Raw genomic sequence first — 21,862 nt, forward strand, 5'->3', positions numbered from 1 at the left:
ACACTCGCTCCCCGTAACGAGAAGTCGCTGTCCCTTCTTGCACCCAAAGGATTTCTGAAAATGTTTAACTGCAGACCCAGCAGATGGCAGAATGGAAGGAGATGAGGGCTACAGAACTGAGGATTCAGCTTCTCAAAATTTGCCAGAAGAGGGGGACGAAAAGGGAATTTATTCAGAGTGATCCTGGAAATGGTAGATGGAAAACCAAGAACATGGCGAAGGGGAAGGGGAATATTGGGATGAAATGTGCAGAGTTTCACTCTTCAGAGGTGTAAGGATACAGAGATAGTTTCATGAGCATAGTACTGGGAGTCAGAAGATCTGGGTTCTAATCCTAGCTCTGCCATTTGCCTGTTGTATGACCTTGGGGAAGTCACCTAACTGCTCTGTGCCTCAGTTTCCTCAGCTGTAAAATGGGGATTCAATACTTGTTCACCTTCCTACTTAGACTGTGAGCTCCATGGAGAAAAGGGACTGTGTTCAACTTGATCATCCCATATCTACCCCAGTGCTTGTACAGTGCTTGGCACATAGTAAGCCCTTAACAAGTACCATAATAATAATAAATTATTAATCCGAGCTAGGCGGGACCAGCTCAAGAGGTCATCTGATCCAGTCTTCCGCCTCTGGACAAGTGTTTTTTCTCGCCTTACCTTCAAGGCTGTTTCCACGCAGTGCTGGGCTCCAGAGCTAGACAAATGACCTTACCGTTCAAGATATAAATTTTTCATTTATAGAAAACACGAGTTAATAAAAAAAAAAAGCATCTTTAGGTCTGCAAAGAGGGAGAGTAATGTACTGACATGAACAGCGCTCCAGTCTTTCCCAGGCCTCTATTCCCCGGGCCACGCTACAGCAGCAGAAGCAGGCTTCGGTTCCGGGCCATGGCCCAGGCTGGGCGTGGAGGGGTCATGTGGGAGTGGCGACGAGTCCAGCGGGGCCCTGTCCCAGAGTCTGCCCGCTCACTGTGGTCTCCAGAGGCTTGAATCCCATGTTGTCTAGGGGGATTCCAAAAGCAAGGAGCTTGGCTTCGTAGGTTCGCAGCAAGTCGTTGTGAGCCTGAAATGAGGAAAGGTTTTATGAGGTGTCAGTGAGCTGAACGGTTTGCTTGCTGGGGTAGGGATATCTCTGTCATCCCTTTCACCAGCTTCTTCGCAAGGAGATGCTCTTGGAAGAGAAGCTAACACAAATCCAGAGAGGCAAAACTATGTCAGTGAGGGTCAGGGATAATTTGGGTAATTAAAATCCCTGACTTCGATCTCTTCTTTCAGTCACTTTATACTTTTAGGCCAAAACTACAAGCACTAATGGATGGTTTGACTTATCTCCTATTATTTCATTTGTGTACCCTCTAAAGGAGGTGTTGGTTTGGAACACAGTAAATAATACACAACTAGGAGGAAGAGAAGTAGAGGACACGGATGCTTCACAAATTGGAAATTGTCAGGAAGCTTTCCCCCTTTCACACGATCTGAGAGCTGGCCATTTGGGCTCTGCCCCAGTAAGCCCGGCCCCAGGGGAGAGGAAGGCCGAGGGGTTATCCTATAGGTTCGCTCAACGCTTAGCGCTCAGTCGGGTAATTCAGATCCCATCATTGACTTCTGACTGTCTACCTGGAGCCCGCACAGATCTAGTGAATGAGTCATGGAGCTCTCACAGATGAAATGGGACTGGGGGGTCTGGTGAGGGCTGAATATGGGGGTAATTTGCCCACCCCCTCCCTCCTCGGGATGAAGTGTGAGGGCTTATCTGGTCTGGCTGTAAGAGCTGTGGGGAGAGAAGGGGAGACACATAAACATGGGTGTCAGAGGCAAGATATACAGCAACACGTGGAATGAGAGAACTGTAGCCGATGCCCTTAGGAGTTAAACTTGTCACATTTACTGTGTCACACTTGTCACACAGTTTACTCAATCAAACCCAACAGTGCCTTTCATTCATTCAATCATATTTTTTCAGTGTTTTCTGTGTGCAAAGCACTGTACTAGGCGCTTTGGAAGTACAATTCGGCGACAAAGAGAGACAATCCCTGCCCACAACAGGCTCATAGTCTAGAAGGGGGGAGAAAGACATCAAAACAAGTTAACAGACCTCTACCACCAAGGAAGCACTGGAGCTACGTGGGGCCCTCTCCCTACATGTATTTTCAGGAGCAGAGGTGGGAATATGGTAAAAATCACTGTTTCCATAAATTGGCACTTATCTGGGCTCCCATAAACTTTATCAAGGAATCTGAGGAGAAAGACTCTTTTACTTGTAGGGTTAGAGTGATCCTATTGTAACATCCTGCAACAGCAGTACTTTCACCAAGAACACCTCACCCCAAAATGCCCCCATGGAGATGGGGAAGCTGGGGTGTGTGTAGAGAAAAGAGATCCTGAAGAGGACTAAAGTCCAGGAGTACTGGTTCCTGGACGACAAGAAAGGAGGCTAGAAATGAAGTGGGGAAAGTGGTGACTTTAGGTAGATGAGAGAACAGGGCCCAGCACTGGAGAGCAGGAGAGCAGCATGGAAAATGGAATGTAAATCTGGAAATCAGAGCATGAAAACAGAACTGGGAAGGTGAGGGTTGGTGCAGAAAGGAGCTGAGGAATTAAATAATTGATCCACCCCCAAATTTGTCCTTTTGTTTCACTTTTTTAAACTGGTCCATCTTTAAACCACTGTCTTTGGGGGACTAGGCTAGGAACCTGGAATAGCATATGTCTGTCCTGGCTGGCTAATTCACGAGCTGGCAAATGACACAAAACCGGGCAAATGACACACAACCGGTACCCAGAAGCCACTAATGTAAAATTCACCCCAAAAGAATTAAGAGCTTAGACCATCCACGTTTCTTTTGTCCTGCTGCTCTTCAATAAATCCCTCTGTTGCCTAGCACTGATGCAAACAGGCAAGTTTATATGAGTCAGACATTCCCTCTGTGTTGTACAAACAATGCACAAAAGGCCAAAGGTCAAAGTAGTCTAATCAGCTGTTCTTAATTACTGCACAGTCTCCAGCAACAGTTCTAAAAGTTCAGTCTAGGAACGCTTCAAGGCCCCCAATTCTGCAGAGAGTCAGCTAGGGAAAACCTGGGGTCAGGGTGGCATGGGAGATAAGTGGTAGGAGGAAAGAAATAGAAATAAGGGGAAGTTCCCAGAAGAAAGTAAAATCCAGGGGTGATCAGTGAAAGAGCAGAGCCCTGGCTAGGGGAGCAGGGGAGGAGAAGAAACAGGCATGAATAACCAAAAGAGACCCATGACATTGAGTCAGATACCCTCTAGACTGTAAGTTCACTGTGGGCATGGTACGTCACTGCCAACTCGATTGTACCGTACTCTTCCAAGTGCTCAGTACAGTACTCTGCACACAGTAAGTACTCAATAAACACCACTGATGGATACCTAAGAGATGCTTGACAAAAAGCTTTGAGATCTTGCATTAAAATGACTGAAGTCCCACATGGGGGCTGGAGAAAAAAAGCTAAGTTCCTGAACCTTATATAGTACAATGCACATCAACCAATACTGACTGACTGCCTTCTGTATGCATCGAACTGTATCAAGTGCTGGGTCTTTTCCTAGTAAATTTCTTCATTATATCATGTGCATTTCCTTTTTGCCTTTAGACTGTAAGCTAGTTATGGGCAGGGAACAGGTCCACTAATTTTGTTGTATTGTACTTTTCCAAGTACCTAATATAGTGCTCTGCACAAAGTAAGTACTCAATACAGATCACTGATTCCACTCGAGACAAACTACACAAGCTAAATTCTTCCCTGGGGAACATAAGACATTCCCAGGGAGGAGCCTATACTATTCCAGAATCTTCTGGAAAGGGATTAGGGTCAGAGAAGTTAAGCAAATTAGAGTTTGCTGGGAAAGTGTATGAAAAACAGGGGTGATTCTGGAGCAGTTATCATTTCTAGGCATGAATCCCTCTCTCACTTCCAGCCTGGCTTAAGTCACAAAATTTTTGTCCTGGCCTAGGGAAATGGGGTGGTGAGATACACAGTCCTCTTACAGTCCTCTACACTGTAAGCTTGTTGTGGGCAAGGAATGTGTCTGTTTATTGTGATATTCTACTATCCCAAATGCTTAGTACAGTGCTCTGCACACAATAAGTGCTCGATAAATATGACTGAATGAATGAAGAATGAATGAATAAGCATTAGATTAGCCTGGAGATAGAGGGATCTGGAGTCTTTGACCTCAAAACTTCTGCTCTCTTTTTCAATCCTCCCATGGTGTTTTTTTTTTAACAGTATCTGTTAAATGCTTACTATGTGCCATGAACTGTACTAAGCACTGGGGTAGATACAAGCTAATCAAGTTGGACACAGTCCATGTCCCTCTTGGGGCTCACAGTCTATCCTAATTTTACAGATGAGTTAACAGACACAGAGAAGTTAAATGACTTTCCCAAAGCCACACAATAGACAAGAGGCAGAACTGGGATGAGAACCCAGGTCTTCTGACTTCCAGGACTCTGCTCTTTCCACTAGGCCATGCTGCTTCTCTAACTCTAACTTCTTCTAACTTCACCGTCCTCTCCCAAGCACTTAGTACTGCGTGCTGCAGAGTGAATGCTCAATAAATTCTACTGACTGCACTACAGAATACACCTGGGAAAGGACAAAAGAAGCCCTATGGACGTTCCCTGCCCACCAGGAGCTCCCACTTGAACGAGGGAGACAGGCGTAGACATTTACAAATAGGGAAGTGCATTTTGGCAATGAGGTCAGGACTTGCCGGAGGCTAGACTCCCGCGTGTCACCCGCACTCACTCCGTTGTGATCTCACCTTGCAGACTCGAGCCAGTTCATACTGAAGGTCCTTAATGGCGTTGTTTTTGGAATCCAGAACATCCTGAAAAAGAAATAAGAATTTTGAGTTTAGGGTTTTTTTTTTTCTGTTAGAGGCCATTGAATTGAGAGTTGCTTAAGCCAAAAGGGGAAAGGCTTGGAGTTCTGGGGTAAACACCCACTGCTTTCACAGAGAAGCAGTGTGCCTTAGTGGAAAGAGCACGAGCTTGGGAGTCAGAGGTCATGGAGTCTAATCCTGGCTCTGTCACTTATTAGCTGTGTGACCTTGGGCAAGTCACTTAACTTCTCTGTGCTTCAGTTACCTCATCTGTAAAATGGGGATTAAGACCGTGAGCCCCACCTGGGATAACCTGATAACCTTGTATCTCCCCCAGCGCTTAGAATAGTGCTTGGAACATAGTAAGCGCTTAACAAATACCATCATCATTATTATTATTATTATCTCTTCCAATTCCCTTCTTGATCCTCTGGCTTCCACCCCCTTCACTCCACTGCGACTGTCCTCTCTAAGGAAAACATGAACCTCCTTCTTGCTTAATCTAATGGACTGTATTTAATGGACTGTATTTAGACTTGCTCCTCTATGATTTTTCTTTTCTCTTCTTCTCTTTGATAATTGCTTTTAATGTATCCCCTACCAGACTGTAAGAAGGCTCTTAAGGGCACTCTTCCAAGCACTCAGTAGAGTGTTCTGCACAAAGTAGAAACCCAATAAACGTTGACTGAATGATTAATCCATTGAGGAGAGAATCTGTTCAAGTGTGCAGGGAGAACCCAAGTTAGTTGCTCCTTTACCTGGTTTGACATCATCATCATCATCAGTGGTATTTATTGAGTCCTTACTATGTGCAGAGCCCTGTACTAAGCACTTAGGAAAGTACATTACAACAGAGTTGGCCGACATGGTCCCTGCCCACAATGACATGATGATTTTTCTTCTCCCTCTGGTGGGAGGCTCAGAGTTTTATTTCCCCAGGAAGTTGGCATGCAGACGTAAAATACATAGTCAACATCTGCCAGCAACCGCTGCTCTACTAGATCGGCTGAGTTTTATCCCCAGCCTCCTTTACATCATTTGTGCTCTAGAGCCTTTCATTTCGAAGAGTTGCTCCGAGAGGGTCTCTCAGCCTGGTTTTGCTCGTCAGATCTTCCCCGAGAGTTCCTCACCCCGGCTATCCCCTGCAGTCATTTCACTGGGTAAGTACATGAAGGCAGGAATGACAAAGTGGGGATGATGCAAAACAAGCCCTACTCCACTTAAATCATGGTGACCATAAACCCGGCTCACCGTGGAAAGTCCAAGAATGGCAGAGGAGTCTGTCACTCGAGCCATATGCTATCCAGGATCACAGGAACATTTCTACCAACTCTGTTGAAGTGGATTCTCCCAAGTGCTTAGTAAAGTGTTCTCACAGTAGATGCTCAATAAATACCACTGAGTGATACCACCACTCTCCACCTGGGAGATCACATAACTCAGTTCACTTCAACCATTTCAGTTTCTGGAGTCAGCCCGAGTTGTTCTGCCCCTCTGGGACAAGTCACTTAACTCCTCTGTGCCTCCATTACCTCATCTGTAAAAATGGGGATTAAGACTGAGCGATAGGGACTGTGCCCAACCCAATTATCTTGTATCGCCCTCAATGTTTAGTACAAGCATACAGAAAGCGCTTTCAAAATACTATAAAAAAAAAGATGAAACAGTAATATCTTTTTAAAGGGAAGAAGTTTTCAGAGAAACCGCAGATTACCAGGGCTGAGCTGGGTAGCCGCCTGGGTTAGAAGCAGTCCGAGCCCCAGAATAGGACAAACTTAACTTTGGAAGGTGATCCTTAATCTCAAGATGGATATGCACTTCCTCACTAGACACAGACTTGGGGCACTAAGTCTGGGAACAAAAGGACTAAGCCTATAGGAAGATATATCCTTTCCTCCCCTCCGTCTCCTCTCCCCACCAGCAGTCTCTCTGTCAAGGCCGTGACTATTCCTGTGATGTGCAACGGGAAGGCTCAAGACTCAGAACTGGCTGCCTCTGAATGCGAACCATTTAGACCTGTTGTGATCCCAGTTGACGGCAGCAGCTGCACGGAACCAAGACAGCACCCGGCCTTGTTTGAGTCTGAAGTGCTGGATTCTATAGCCCTCTGGGCCCCTCCCTCAGGGTGAGATAGATGGGGCTATCATTTATTTGGTGCCGTTCAGCAGCAGAGTAAGACAGTAAGCACTTTTCCAGGTTATGAAAACATTCTTGCTGACACTGCCACCAGTCTCCTCGAAATAACCATAAAACTCCAGGCTGAAAAGTCTTCCTCTGCAGCCCCCCGATTCTCTCACACGATCCACCCGTTCCTTCTAATGAATCATTAACCACGTCCTAAAGAGGGCCCTGAGCCTAACCTGAATCACAGGAGCTGACTGGAGCTCAGGGGATTCTTCCCTGAAGCCGCGGAGCTCGCCGAAAGGTCAAGAGCCCCAAATTCTCATCATGATTTTAACTGTCAAGGTGCGAGCTTGAGTCAATCCACTCTCACCGATCAGTTTCCCTACCTATACCCTCCTGTTAGCACAGCTAATCTATTTCTCCTAGATCTCTGCTGGACCTAATTAAAATATCCTGAAAAGATTTTGGAAGTTCTTCACCATGTTCCTCTGATTGGTCACACGACTAAGTTGTGTGTGGTTTATACTCTCCCAAGCACTTAATACTCTGCGCAGATTAAGTGCTCAGTAAATACCACCGCCCGAGAGCGACTTCCCACCAAACTACTGTAGCATCACTGACGATTGCTGTTCCAAAAGAGTCACAGATCTAAACAGAAGATGGCAGCACTGACCTAAGCTCAGGTATTTCCTTCCTCCATGATTATTTCTGTTTTTCTGAGGGAACCTAAAATGTAGAAAGGATGCCCTGCCCAAGGTCGCACAGAGAGTCCGTTTCAGAGCGAAGATAAGAATTTAAGCCTTTTGCGAAGATTTCAAGATCACCTTTCCCCCTTCCTTGCCCGACTGACATCGTCCTACCCCTGTCCTGGAATGCCCTCCCTCCTCACCTCCGCCACACTAACTCTCTTCCCCTCTTCAAAGCCCTACTGACAGCTCACCTCCTCCAAGAGGCCTTCCAGACTGAGTTACCCCTTTTCCCTCTGCTCCCTCTCTGCTCCTCCTCTGCCCTCTGCTCCCTCCCTTTTCCCCCCTTCACCTCCCCTCAGCTAAGCCCCTTATCCCTCTGCTCCTTCCCCCTCCCTTCTCTTCCCCTCAGCACTGTGCTCATTTGTAAATAATTTTATTACCCTATTGATGTTGTTAATGAGGTGTACATCCCCTTGATTCTATTTATCATGATTACGTTGTCTTGTTTTTGTCCGTCTGTCTCCCCCGATTAGACTGTGAGCCCGTCACTGGGCACGGATTGTCTCTATCTGTAGCCGAATTGTACATTCCAAGCACTTAGTACAGTGCTCTGCACATAGTAAGCGCTCAATACTATTGAATGAATGAATGAACTTGGCTGGTTAAATGGATTCTAATACAGTTAAGAAAGACACACTAAAAATCAGACACCATGGTGGCATAAACCAGGTCACATCCACAATAACAGAGCCACCCCTGCTTCCTTGCTGGAGTCTCTGATATCCCTAATCCTTGCATTGAAAAGGCTCTGAGACTAATGCGCATTCCGGATGTTAATGTCTGTCTTTTCTTCTAGATTCTAAGCTCTTTATGGGCAGGGAATGTGTCTGTTACAGTGTTATACTGAACTCTCCCAAGTGCTAGTACAGTTCTCTGCATAGAGAAGCAACGTGGTTCAGTGGTAAGAGCACGGGCTAGGGAGTCAGAGGTCATGGGTTGAATCCCGGCTCTGCCACTTGTCAGCTGTGTGACTGTGGGCAAGTCACTTTACTTCTCTGTGCCTCAGTTACCTCATCTGTAAAATGGGGATTAAGACTGTGAGCCTCACATGGGACAATCTGATGACCCTGTATCTACCCCAGCGCTTAGAACAGTGATCGGCACATAGTAAGCACTTAAATACCAACATTATTATTATTATTATATGGACTGATTGATGTTTCCCCTTTGTTCCACCTTCCCATCCCTAGACTGTAAATTCCTTGTGGACAAGGATTGAGGCTACCAACTCTATTGCATTGCACTCACCCAAGTGCTTAGTGCAGTACTCAGCACAAAGTAAGCGCTCAGTAAATACCACTGCTCGACTGATTGTGAGCTTCCCCTCTGTCCTATCTTGCCCTCCAGGGCACCTTCGCAGGTCACGATACCTCCAGTTTGTGGGTGACTATGGAGAGGGCGTTCGGATCCAGGTTGGAGGCGGAGAGGACCTCACTGAGCTGCATCTCCTTCTTCTCCAGCACATTTGAGAGGGTGTGTAGCTTGCGCTCCAGGATCAGGTTCTTGAAGCCGGTTTTCTGCTGCACTTCTTGAATGGCTTTGGTGAACTTACTGTATAGCTCATCTCGCTCTACCTGGACCTGTTCAGGACACACGGGCAGGTATAATCAACAAAATCCTCGTGTACTGGGAAAATTTCACGGGTTTCCCACAGGACTCTCCAAAGCCCACCGAAAACAGAGAAGAAACCAACACATGGCCCACCTCCAACAATAACTGATCGCTCCTTCTAAGAAGGATACCTAGTTTCTAAATGGATAATATGGGCTTAGGAAAAAATCTGACATTTTACCCCCTGCCTACATAAACACAGAATCATTGACAAGGCAGACTCTCCCAGGCTGGAAGGCAGAAGGGAAATGTTGGCAGAAGGCATCTGCACGGAGTTCTTCTCTTTCAAAAAAGCCTTGGGGGCTAGCCATGAGAGATGGTCAAAACTAGAAGAGCTGGGACTCTGCTAGCTGAGCGTCAGGGTGGCTAGGGGCCAGATTCTTATAGAGAGCTGGGATTTTGGGGTCTAGTCTTGGTTCCAATGTTGACTTGCTGTGTAATCTCTGGCAAGCCACTGAATCCTCCTGAATCTCGGTTTCCCCCTTCTAAAGCATGGATAATAACTTCTGCCTCTGGGTTATATTTGTAAAGGGAGTAATTTCTCGATGGGACCTTCTTAAAATGACTATTATTACAAACTGATCACTGACTGAGAAGCTTAGCCAACCTCAAACCTAGCCCTCAGCCACTGGGGCTGACAATTCCCCATAATTAACCAGCTGAACTGCCTGCCAATTTAGCTTTTCTTTGAAATTTGCAGCCAAGTAGCAGTTCTGACATCTTTGTTTCTCTCGGCAGAGGAAGATACAGGTTATCGTTTAGAACTGCAAACTTTTAAAAATAAAAGAAAAAGTACAAATTGGTAAGTCATATTGGGATACGCCCATACAGGACTTTAATGGTTTAAAAAGTTCTCAGAGCCGTCCCTTTGCCCACCTCCCTTCTACAAGCTTAAGTCACATTTTTCAGTCCCTCCTCTCTAAGAGCTAAAAAATATATATATTTTTTTAAATCGGACCTTAGAGTTTTAAAGAGTGAGCCCACCCAATTTGAGTCTGTGAGATTCTAAATTAAGACATCATGCTTAATGTCTGCTTCTGAAGAGCTGAATTTGTGATGTCCTATTAAAGAGGGGCTGGGATCCAGGTTGCCATTCCTGGGAATTCTTCACCAATCTCTAATTAGTTTCATTTGGACTTAAATTTAATTAGGTTAAAAGGGAAAAAAAAACCCAACGGAATGCCTCACGAAGATAAAAATCCACCAGCTCACCACCTGCAAAATAAATATATTTCCACAACCCAAATTTTGTTATAATACAGTGGGTTGGTCATTTCCTGTACAGACGGGTCACGACAGTTTGGGCACTAAATCCCACAGCCTCCAACGAGAGAGCTCACGATTGCATCTGTTTCAGCTGCAGGCCGGGATGGGACCAGCCCAGCATGCAGAATTGTTTCACCGAAAACAAAGCTAGGCTTGTCAGCTGAGCCTAAGAGGAGACGGGGCTGCAAGAGCCACAGAGACAGCCAGGCAGCAACCTACATAAGGGACTAAACATCTCCGCAGATGCTGGTCTGGTTTCCCAGCTGTGTAAATGAAAGCCCTAGTGTTTGGATCAGGGTGGTTGTGGGGAAGAATATTTCTTTGGTGGCATCACTGATCGGGTGGTTTGGTTTGTAATGATGGCCTCTTAGCCCATCATCTCTTCCCTTTAGGGCTTTTCTTCAAAAACATCATCTCGTTTTTCCTCTCAACCTCTCTAGGTTAGGAAGACAGGGACCGGGGATATTTCCCTTACTACATAAATGGGGAAATCGACGCACAGAGTAATTGTCTTGCTTTAGAGGTGCACAGCTGACTAGGAAATTGAGTCAGGATTCTCTCTACTAAATTTCATTGCCTCTCTTTAAAGATGTGAAAGCCTCAACTTTGCTCTTTCCAATGGCGATGGGGAACTGGTTCGGTGGGACTCTTAGAAATCTTTTGCCTTCCCTGCCCAGAGCCTAATGCCCAAAGTATGTGTCTGTCCCCACCCCCTCCCCGCTGCCATTCCTTCTGGCCCTCTCACCTTGATGAACCGTTGCTCCAGCACTTCGTGTTCCCATTGTAAGTCTTTCAGTTCTCTCTCAGTGACTTTCAAACGGGCTTTTGTACTCTGGAGAAAAGAGGAAAAATGTATTTAGGGCTAATAGGCAACAGCGCGGTACAGTCTCGTGGGAGACGGAAGGGCTAAAAATAATCGCCCGAAAGGAGCAGCTCCAACAGGCAACCGGCTGGAGCCTTAGCAAGGGAGGGTCTGCAGGGAAGATAGCGGGTGGTGTTAACATCAAACTCAGTACCTCTCCGAGATCTGGGATGGCACTTTATTTTCCTTCCTGGTTGGATTATCTGGAACTCAAAAGTCTCAACCACCTCTCTTCCTTACCTTTTGGAGAGCCAAATGAAAATAAACTATAAACGTCACCCCTTGTGTTGCTCCTCGCTGACCAATAAGCTTCCTTTCCCTAGTCGCTAGGGTCGAATGCAGTATCTCTACAACCTGTCCTTCTTTAGATAGGTGTGGAAAAAAAAGAATCTGAGTTCAGGCTTTGGACAACACAACACAGCAACCTCAGAATTCCTCTTTTTCTTCCAAAGAACCTCAAAGAATATGATAAATTAGAGAGCCAAAATTCAAACGACCCCCTCTACCCTGGCCCTGAAAAGGGCCCAAGTTAAGAAGAGACTCACAGCCAAAGATGCCTTGTCTTTTTCATAGTTGGCTAACTTCTTTTGCAACTCATTAAGGTCTTCCCGGGCCCGCTGCAGGGGCTCTGTCAGTCGCTTATTCTGCAGCGTCACTTCTGACATTTCTTTCTCCAGGTGGTCCTCTTTCTTCTTCATCTCCTCCATTTGCTCCTGGGATCCAAAACACAGACGTGTGACCTCAGGCAGACTAAAGAGGTCCGGACATGCAAGTGGATTTTTCCCAACCCCAAGAATTGGCCCTGCTTCTCCCCCAAATCATTGGCAGTTTGATGATGGCTGAATTAGCCTAAAGTTGTCTTAATTAGCTGTTCAGTCCATCTGTTCAGACCTATGTTGGAGAGGAACACACAGCTAGCCAGTAAGTCACTGGGGAGTCAACGTTCAGTTTAACACGAGATACTTGGGATGGAATTTGCGTCCCATCATTTTCACGGGACTGTTGGTTTTATGGGATATGGGGAACACCCAGTTGAGTGGCGTCTGGGACAGTTACGCAAGGTACGGTTACCTTGAGGGAATTAATGAGTGCTAAGTTGTTAAGAGTGATGTCGTTGTAGTAGTTCTTGATATCACTGAAAGCTTTCTCGTGGTTTTTCATCAGGGTATTGATCTGGCCATTCTTTCTCTCCTCAACCTCATGGATCTCCGTCTTCCTTCGTAGCTCCAGCTCATCCCGCAACATTTTCATCTTCTTATCATACTTGGCCTCGATCTCTGAAAGGAGGCAGCATAAAAGGCATTTTAACAAGGGCTGAGTGATCATCACTGAAGCTCCACAGCACAGCTGGGAGCGGATCGAGACAAGCTCTCTCGAGCACAGTGCATTTCTCTATAAACATGCGGAAAATCCTGGTACTAGCCTACATGAAGGGGCTCTGGTTCTAAAGCTATAGGGGATTTAGAATTAGACAGAGTGACGATTATCAGGAAATGGGGTCATTTCAGATCATGTTCAAATGAGGACTGGGATCATGGAGAGAAATGTTCTGAGGGTTCTGACTGAACAGTTCTAGCCGACTCCCACCCACCTATTTTTCTCTGCCTATTTTTGACTAAGGCAGAGAAAAGTGTTTACCCTGGGTAGTTACATCAGCCATGTAAATGGCCAATTTCTGTCTTCTGCATTAAGGAGGAGAAAACAGACTGTAGACCACTACTTTCCTCTTTATCTTGGACGGATAAGCCCCAGGGATGAGAGAAGAGGTTTCTGAGAGAGGAGAGAAAAAGATGGCTGACCTCTTACTTGTCTCTCGAAGTCATTCCTCATCTGAGTAGTCTCCTCATCATGTTTCTAACAGGAGTAAGCAGGAGAAGAAGAGCCCCCATTCAATATGGCAAGTGTAATCACGGTCGGGTCGATCCAATCGCTCAGTTGCCCAAAAAGAGCTACGTTGACAGGCCCGCTGCTGCTTTACGTTAGCAGGGGCAGGCTGCTGTTACTTTCATCTCCATATTGTGGAGGAAAGTTCTTGTAAATGTAATATGGCGTATAGAATGGTTTCTGGAAATACCCCAGAGTTGAAAATTGGGGTTTGGGAGATAAAGGAAGCAGTGTTGCCTAGTGGAAAGAGCACAGGCCTGGAAGACAGAGGAGTTGAGTTTTACTCTCTGCTCTGCCATTTATCTCCTGTGTGACTTTGGGCAAATCACTTCACTGTGCCTGTTTCCTCAGGTGTAAAATGGGGACTCGATACCTGTTTTTCCTCCTTCTTGGACTGTGATGACCCTATGGGACTCTGTTTGACCTGAATATCACCTATCTATCCTGGCACTTAGAACAGTGCTTGACACACAGCAAATGCTTAAAAAATATCACAATTATTATTATTATTCTAAATGCCTACATGGACTTAAAAAAAGTCATCAAAGAGAAGGTTTTTTTTCTCTCATACTGGCTTGGGCTTTAGTCCCTCTGGTTTTCTCTTCTCACAAACTGGAAAATGAGCCAGCTTTATCTATATGCTACGTTTTTCTATTAGGCTGGTATGACTTCTATCACTGGCAAGTATCAACCTGCCTCTGCTTTTGTTTACACACCTGCAATCTTTAACACGAAGTGGACTCAGCCTAGCAACAGCAGACCTGGGTCCTGGATCAGGTCATCAGTAATACAACCCCAAAATGCATTCTACCAATGAGTTCCTGAGGAGAAACTCTAGGAGTAATAGTATTTATTAAGCTCTTATTTTGTGCTGAGCCCTCTACTAAGCACTGGGAGAGAATACCTGCATGGGAATTAGACATAGTTCCTTTCCCTTGGGGGCTCCCAATCTGAGCAGGGATTTTCTCTATTGCTGAATTGTACTTTCCAAGCACTTAGTACAGTGCTCTGCCCATGGTAAGGGTCAATAAATACAACTGAATGAATGAATAAAAAATGAAAAAATAAAAAAGCTCTAACCCTATTTAAAAGCTAAGGTAGTCAACATGTTGGGGAAATAGTTGAGCATCTGGTTTTGCAAAATGTTACACAAAGCTCTGGGGTAGACATATTCCTTACTTCTCCTCATCCCCCCACCACAAAATGAATGAATCGCAGTTGATATCAAAAAAAGCCCCTGACACACTGCTTCACTTGCTGAAATCCTCCATATTCATTGTGCTTAGCCTTGATTTTGTTTTCAAAAGTATCTGCCACTAATTTCACAGAAGTACTTTTTGTTACTAGACTCCAGGATGGAATAAAAAAGTAAAGGTGACTTTTCCCTAGGTTGTTCCGCATTTTATGTTTTTCACTCAAATGTCCTCTAATCATCTCAATGCTGACATGACCGCCAAGACCGCTCATCCACTTGGTTATCCCTTTAAGAAACTTCCATTCACAGGTCTTCATAAAAGAGGGTCCTCTCACCCCAGGTTTATTCATTAGGGATGGTATGGCACTTACCAGTCGAAGGTTTTTCACCACCACCTCATTAGCCAGCTCCTGCTCCTTTAATTCCACCTTCAAAGTGCGCATGTCCTTACGTAGTTCGCTTTCCTGGGTCCGGTGTTCTTTCTGGGCAAGTTTCATGGCCACTGTGCCTTCGGCCTTCATCTCTGTCAGGTTGTTCTGATGCTCATACAGCAGATGCTTCACTTTCTGTTTGTAAACCTGAAACAAAGAAGGGGAGGGCCCAGAGACTGAATTTTAACCCCAGCATCATCACTGCAAAGGGCAGACGGGGAAATGAAGAGTCGTTACCCGCCTTGGAATTTGACCCACGTTTTTCTCCCATTCCTTTTGCCTTTTCAGGACTCGGTTCTGTTCGCTCTCACTCAAGAGACCCGTGGGCTCAAAAGCACAAAGGGCTACGGTGCAATAATCCGACGCGATAAAGTCTATAAAGCCCTAGACCTCCAATCGTAGCCCTCTCTGGACATCGGTGGATTGCAATGGTGCCCTTCTGGGTCTAAGTTGCTGGGTTCTTGCTCACTTTTATCTCTACTTGATGCCTGTCCTCTGCCTCCTCCATCTCACGGTCCTTATTACGCAATTCTGCCTTCTTCTCCTCCAGCTGTCGGCGTGTGATCTCCCAGAAGGTGTGGATCTTGTCCCGTTCCAGCTGGAAATAGTTGCGTTCCTCCCGTTCCCGGTCCAGCTCTTCCCTAAGGCGCCCCATGTGTTCCTCCAGCTGCAGAATCAAAACCAGAGAAGGCGGTGAAAGGAGAGCGGAAGCAGGAGAGGTAGGGAAGACCTCCAGTGACCACAGCAATTAATTGATCCGTAGCACTCATTGAGCATCTACACTGTATAGAGCACTGTACTAAGCATTTGGGAGCGTACGATAGAGTTAGTAGACCTGAACCCTGCTCTCAAGGAGTTTAGAATCTGGTGGGAGAGACAGACACTAAGATAACATAGAAGAAGGAAACAGAGGTTATGTACATAAGCAATCACGCAACAGGCCATGTGAGATATTCACTGTTCATAAATGTTACAGGAGATTGAGAGCACTGTTTTGGAGTGTTCAGGAGGTAAGGAAGTGCTGAAGTGGCAGTTGAGGGACTATAACCTGGAGAGAGAAGAAATTAATCACAGAAACCTTCCAAGAGGAGATGTGATTTCATGAGGGCTTTGAATATGGGGAGAGCTGTAGTCTGTCAGATTTTAAGACAAAGGGTGTGGGAAAGAGTCAGTGAAAGAGATGAGAACGAGGTCCGGTGAGTAGGTTAGCTTGAGAGGAACTAAGAACGTGAGCTGAGGTGTAGTGGGAGAACGATACGGCAGTCAACATCAGCTTATACGCTGGCAGCAGCTTTTCCAAGCTTTGGGATGTTAGGTTTTTAAAAATAAACTTAATGTTAGAGACATCTGTACGTGCTTTTAATTATCGTACTTTCAAACGACCTTGAAACAGCTACGCAAATCCTGGGCAATAGGTATTTTCCTCCTTATAGTATGGATTTGACAGAGCAACCAGTGTTCAACAAGGGATTCCAAGGAACTCTCACCTGCTCTTTGTTCATCTCATCTGGCGCGATTCCATCGATAACTGATGGGACCTTTCCCGGCTTTCCTTTCTTCCCTGCTTTCTTTTTGGGCGGCTGAAATTAGAAAATAAACGTGATTGATGGGCACAGCGAGGAAAGACATGAAGCCTACTGACACATATTCTTTGACAAGCAACCTTATGGGAAGTGGACATGGCTGAATAGTTTCTACAGGCCTGCTGGGATCAATCAGTCAATTAAGCAATGGTACTTTTTGAGGGCTTACTCTGTGCAGAGCACTGGACTAAGCACTTGGGAAAGTACAACAGAGTATGGTAGTAGTCCAGTCCTCTATAGACTGGAAGCTCCTTGTGGTCAGGGAATGTGTCTATCAACTCCGTTACATTGTACTTTCCCAAACACTTAGTACAGCGCTCCGCACACAGTAAGTGCTCAATAAATAAGACTGATCTATTGAGGAAAGTTCACTGCATGTTAGAGTTGTCCTCCCTCCCAACCAAATGTCCGCAACAAAGACATTCAATTCCACAAGTCATTTGTAATGACTATTCTTTCATAAAAGTTTATAGGTTTCTTGATATCTTTTCATGTATTTCCTCCTTGATCCAGTTGGCGAGGTACCCGATGGAAATGATTTTAGATTTTATTTAGGAAAAGACGGAACACAGCTTTGGGGTAAATATTCCCACATCTCTTATTACTGAACATCAGCATCGGTCTTCGTACAAACGGATGAAAAGCTAGAGAAGAAAATAGCTCTATCTTACCCTAGTCACCATAATATTCTGAAATGTTAATGAGTTGTAGAATGCTTTGCTTCCAAAGCAGAAACACTGCAAGTGAAATTTAATAGGTCAGGGACAAAGCACTTTCCCGGCAGGACTCAAATGAGAAGCAACTGAAGAGAGATCAGCTCCCTTTACCCAGAGTAGTGAACACTGAATACACTCAACGGGTAACTGTTTTGCAAGCAATATTCACTCTTGGGCTCTATGGCTTTTCACCTATCCAACTGTGAGGAGCATGATGTTTTGGCATCTATGGGCTTCCTCAAATCTTTCTCACTAGATCCCACCTCTCACCCCCAATCCACAAACTCGTATGTCCTCTTGCCTGAAAGACATCTCATACAGATATCCCGCTGGGACGTAAAGCCTGTTATGTCAAAAACCCAAACTCATCTTCCCTCCTAGACTCCTTCACGTACGCTTCTCATCGTGGTCGACAAGACCACCTACCCCTCTGTTTCTAAAGCCTGCAACCTTGGCATAATCCTTGCAACTCTGCTCTCTTTCAACTAGGCACCACCTTGGTCCAGGGACTTGTCACAGCCCAGCTTGATATGTCGGCCTCTCCCGACCTGTCTCTGCTGCCCAGATCATCTTTTTAAAAAGTCATTCACCATACATCTCTCCACCCCTCAAAAATCTCCAATGGCTAACAATTCATCTTCATGGAAAAAAACAACTCCTGACCACTGGCCCTATGGCATTCCAACAGCTCTCATTCTCGTACCAAGCCACTCTCCTATACTACATGCCAGCCTGTACTCTTTATTCCTCTTCAGTCCACCTTCTCACTGTGCCTGGTTCTTGACTATCCCATCTCTGACCCCTGGACCGCAGCCTTTCTTCTTCTCTGGAACTCACTACCCTTTCAAATCCACCAGACCACACCTCTCTAAATCTTTGAAATAATACTAATGGCATTTGTTAAAGGCTTACTATGTATGAAGCACTGTTCTAAGCACTGGGGGGGATACAAGGTTATCAGGTTGTCCCACACGGGGCTCACAGTCTCAATCCCCATTTTACAGATGAGGTACCTGAGGCACAGAGAAGTTAAGTGACTGGCCCAGAGTCACACAGACGATAAGCGGCAGAGGTGGGATTAGAACCCATGACCTCTGACTCCCAAGCCTGTGCTCTTTCCACTGAGTCATGCTGCTTCTCTGCAATCCCAACTGTTCAAGCAGGTTTTCCCATTCATTCATTCATTCAATCGTATTTAAGCACTTACTGTGTGCAGAGGACTGTACTGAGTGCTTGGGAAGGTACAATACAACAATAAACAGTGACAATCCCTGCCCATTAAGAGCTCACAGTCTACATTTTCTTCTCCTTGGTCACATCCTCCCCACTACCACCTCAAACTTTTGCACCACCTTAGCTTTTTTGTACTCACCACATCCAGTAGCAATGTTGCACATATCACATTACATAATCGATTATTTGGGCATTTCTTCCTCTTTGTTATTTTATGTCTCCCCAAACTAGATCATAAATTACTTGGGCAGGGACTGCATCATCATCATCTATGTACTCTTCCAAGTGTTTAATACTTGGAATTAATACTCTGCACCCAGTAAATGCTCAAAGACTCACTTTTTTTGTTTTTTTTTTTTAAAAAAGCCCAACACATTCTGTTCAGTTCAATTTCTTCCTTATATTTGAAGCTTTTTCCTGAACAAAGTGCCAGACAATAGTCATTCTGAGATGAAACTTGAGTCAGGGTCATTACAATTCTGTTCAACTAGACTGTGAGCCCGTTGTGGGCAGGGATTGTCTCTATTTGTTGCTGAATTGTACTTCCCAAGTGCGTATTACAGTGCTCTGCACAGTTAGCACTCAATTAATACAATTGAATGAATGAATGAATGAACTAGATTACAGCCCTGACTGACTGAATTTAATAAGGGTGGATCCTTTTCCTTCAGACTTTCTTATCTGCTTTTATTCCACTCACTGGAGTGGAACTTTCATCTCTCTTTGGATTGTTTCTCCCATTCTTATTTTTATAAAAATAATAGCAACAACAATAACCTTTCTTCCTCCTTTGCATGGCTTCTCCCACTCCTATTTTTATAATGATCATAATACTATTAATAATAGCGATATTTGTTAAGTGCTTACTAGATTAAGATACAATGTCAGACTTGGTACCTGTCAACCATAGGGCTCACATTCTAAGTAAGAGTAAGAACAAGCATTGAATCCTCAGTTTACAGATGAGGCACAGAGAAGGTAAGTGATTTGCCCAAGGTCTCCCAGTAGGCAGGTGGCAGAGTTAGGATTATGACCCAAATGCTCTGACGCCCAGGCCCGTGTTTTTTCCACTTCACCACAGTGCTTTTATCCATTCTACCCCAGTGGAGTAAACAATCTCTGTTTTCTCACTCTTTATCCATAATTTGATTCAGAAAGTCCATTGCGTGGTAAACCCCTATTTAATGCCTACCTAATTAGAGCTATCTAATGCAAACTGGCTACTTCTAGATGCTTCAAAATCTTGATTCCCTGCTGCTTGAGGCTTTGGGGACTGATTCTGGAGTCTCTTGCCCTACAGGGGCCTGAGTCGGGGTCTGCCTACCTCAGCCCCCAATCCCGGCACCCTCTTTGGGATCCAGAGGTCCCGTGCTGACGGTTTAAAGGCACATTCACTCTCCCCAGCGCTTACTACAGTGCTCTGCCCATAGAGAGGCAGCTTGGCCTAGTGGAAAGAGCCCGGGCTTGGGAGTCAGAGGTCATGGGTTCTAATCCCGGCTCTGCCGCTTGTCAGCCGTGTAGCCTTGGGAAAGTCACTTAACTTCTCTGTGCCTCAGTTACCTCATCTGGAAAACGGGGATGAAGGCTGTGAGGCCTACGTGGGACAACCTCATTACCTTGTACGCTGACACCAGTGCTTGGCAGTGTGGCTCAGTGGAAAGAGCCCGGGCCTAGGAGTCAGAGGTCATGGGTTCTAATCCCGGCTCCGCCATCTGTCATCTGTGTGACTGTGGGCAAATCACTTAACTTCTGGGTGCCTCAGTTACCTCATCTGTAAAATGGGGATTAAGACTGTGAGCCTCATGTGGATCCACCTGATTACCCTGTATCTGCCCCTGCGCTTAGAACAGTGCTCGGCATATAGAAAGCGCTTAACAAATACCACCATTATTAAGCAGCGTGGCTCAGTGGAAAGAGCACGGGCTTTGGAGTCAGGGCTCATGAGTTCGAATCCCAGCTCTGCCACTTGTCGGCTGTGTGACTGTGGGCAAGTCACTTAACTTCTCTGGGCCTCAGTTCCCTCATCTGTAAAATGGGGATGAAGACTGTGAGCCCCACGTGGGACAACCTGATTCCCCTATGTCTACCCCAGCGCTTAGAACAGTGCTCGGCACATAGTAAGCGCTTAACAAATACCAACATTATTATTATTATTATTATTACATAGTAAACGCTTAACAAATACCAAATTCCCGTCCTTGAGCAGGGACCGTCTCTCTATCTGTGGCCGAATTGTCCATTCCAGTGCTATGCACATAGTAAGCGCTCAATAGAGTGAATGAATGAACATTATTATTATTAATCACCACCACTGATTGATAAATTGACGGATTTCCCCTTCGGAGGGTCTCGGTCACTGCTAAGGGCAAAGCCGGGTCCCTGCAGGGCACAGATCCGGGCTGGCCCTGGGGGCTTGGCCGCTTTAATAATAATAATGTTGGTTTTTGTTAAGCACTTACTAGGTGCGGAGCACTGTTCTTGATTCCAGGGTAATCAAGTTGTCCCACGTGAGGCGCACAGTCTTCCTCCCCATTTTGCAGATGAAGGAACTGAGGCCCAGAGAAGTGACTGGTCCACAGTCACACAGCTGCCAAGGATTCGAACCCATGCCCGGGCTCTTTCCACTGAGGCAGGCTGCTGCTCTGTCTGGGGAGCCCTGGCACCTGCCCCCTCCAAGCCCGAGTCCCGGCCGGGGAGGGTCCGTTGCGCCGCTCACCATGATGCCCGAGGAGGAGGGACCGGCCCGCACCGGCCCTCCTTGCTACCCGAGCTCGGTTTCCAGGCAACGGCGGAGGAGCGCGCGAACGCGCGCGAGACCCCGGCATCTCCTCGCGAGACTTCCCATCTCCCTCCCTCCCCATCCGCCAGTTGTCATAGCAACGGCCCGCGGAGCTGGGCGGGGCCCACGACCGCCCCCTAGAGGTGGTCGCCATGCGCAGGCGCGAAGATGTGTGTGGGCGTGTGGGTGTGGCCGGGAGGAAGCCGCTCTCCTTACCGCTGTAATCACTCATTCAATCGTATTTATTGAGCGCTTCCTATAATAATAATAACGTTGGTATTTGTTAAGCGCTTACTATGTGCAGAGCACTGTTCTAAGCGCTGGGGGAGATACAGGGTGATCAGGTTGTCCCACGTGGGGCTCACAGTTTTCATCCCCATTTTACAGATGAGGGAACTGGGGCACCGAGAAGTGAAGTGACTTGCCCACAGTCACCCAGCTGACAAGTGGCAGAGATGGGATTCGAACCCACAACCTCTGACTCCCAAGCCCATGCTCTTTCCACTGGGCCACGCTGCTTCTCAGGTGCAGAGCACTGTGCTAAGCGCCTGGAGTGCCCGGGTGGGCAACAGATAATAATGATGT

The 21,862-nt window shown here is 46.0% G+C and overlaps 1 protein-coding gene across 1 annotated transcript; it reads right to left on the reverse strand.

Moving 5' to 3' along the window:
- Positions 1-704: 704 nt before the first annotated feature.
- On the reverse strand, positions 705-21,297 carry GAS8 (growth arrest specific 8). Its single transcript, XM_007672553.4, has 11 exons — positions 21,215-21,297; positions 16,454-16,546; positions 15,436-15,633; positions 14,907-15,113; positions 13,256-13,310; positions 12,528-12,733; positions 12,002-12,169; positions 11,340-11,426; positions 9,088-9,297; positions 4,785-4,850; positions 705-1,059 (listed from the first exon to the last, which is right to left on the reverse strand). The coding sequence occupies exons 1-11, from the start codon at positions 21,215-21,217 to the stop codon at positions 910-912; spliced, it is 1,443 nt and encodes a 480-aa protein (XP_007670743.1). The 5' UTR covers positions 21,218-21,297; the 3' UTR covers positions 705-909.
- Positions 21,298-21,862: the final 565 nt, after the last annotated feature.

Source organism: Ornithorhynchus anatinus, chromosome 11 (assembly GCF_004115215.2).
Source record: "Ornithorhynchus anatinus isolate Pmale09 chromosome 11, mOrnAna1.pri.v4, whole genome shotgun sequence".
Lineage (NCBI taxonomy): Eukaryota > Metazoa > Chordata > Mammalia > Monotremata > Ornithorhynchidae > Ornithorhynchus > Ornithorhynchus anatinus.

Coding starts and splice junctions, on each gene's coding strand:
- GAS8 (XM_007672553.4), bottom strand. Junction 12,734..13,255: donor CTTCGAGAGACAAGTAAGAG/GTCAGCCATCTT, acceptor GCCTCCTTTCAG/AGATCGAGGCCAAGTATGAT. Junction 9,298..11,339: donor TGGAGCAACGGTTCATCAAG/GTGAGAGGGCCA, acceptor TGTCCTGAACAG/GTCCAGGTAGAGCGAGATGA.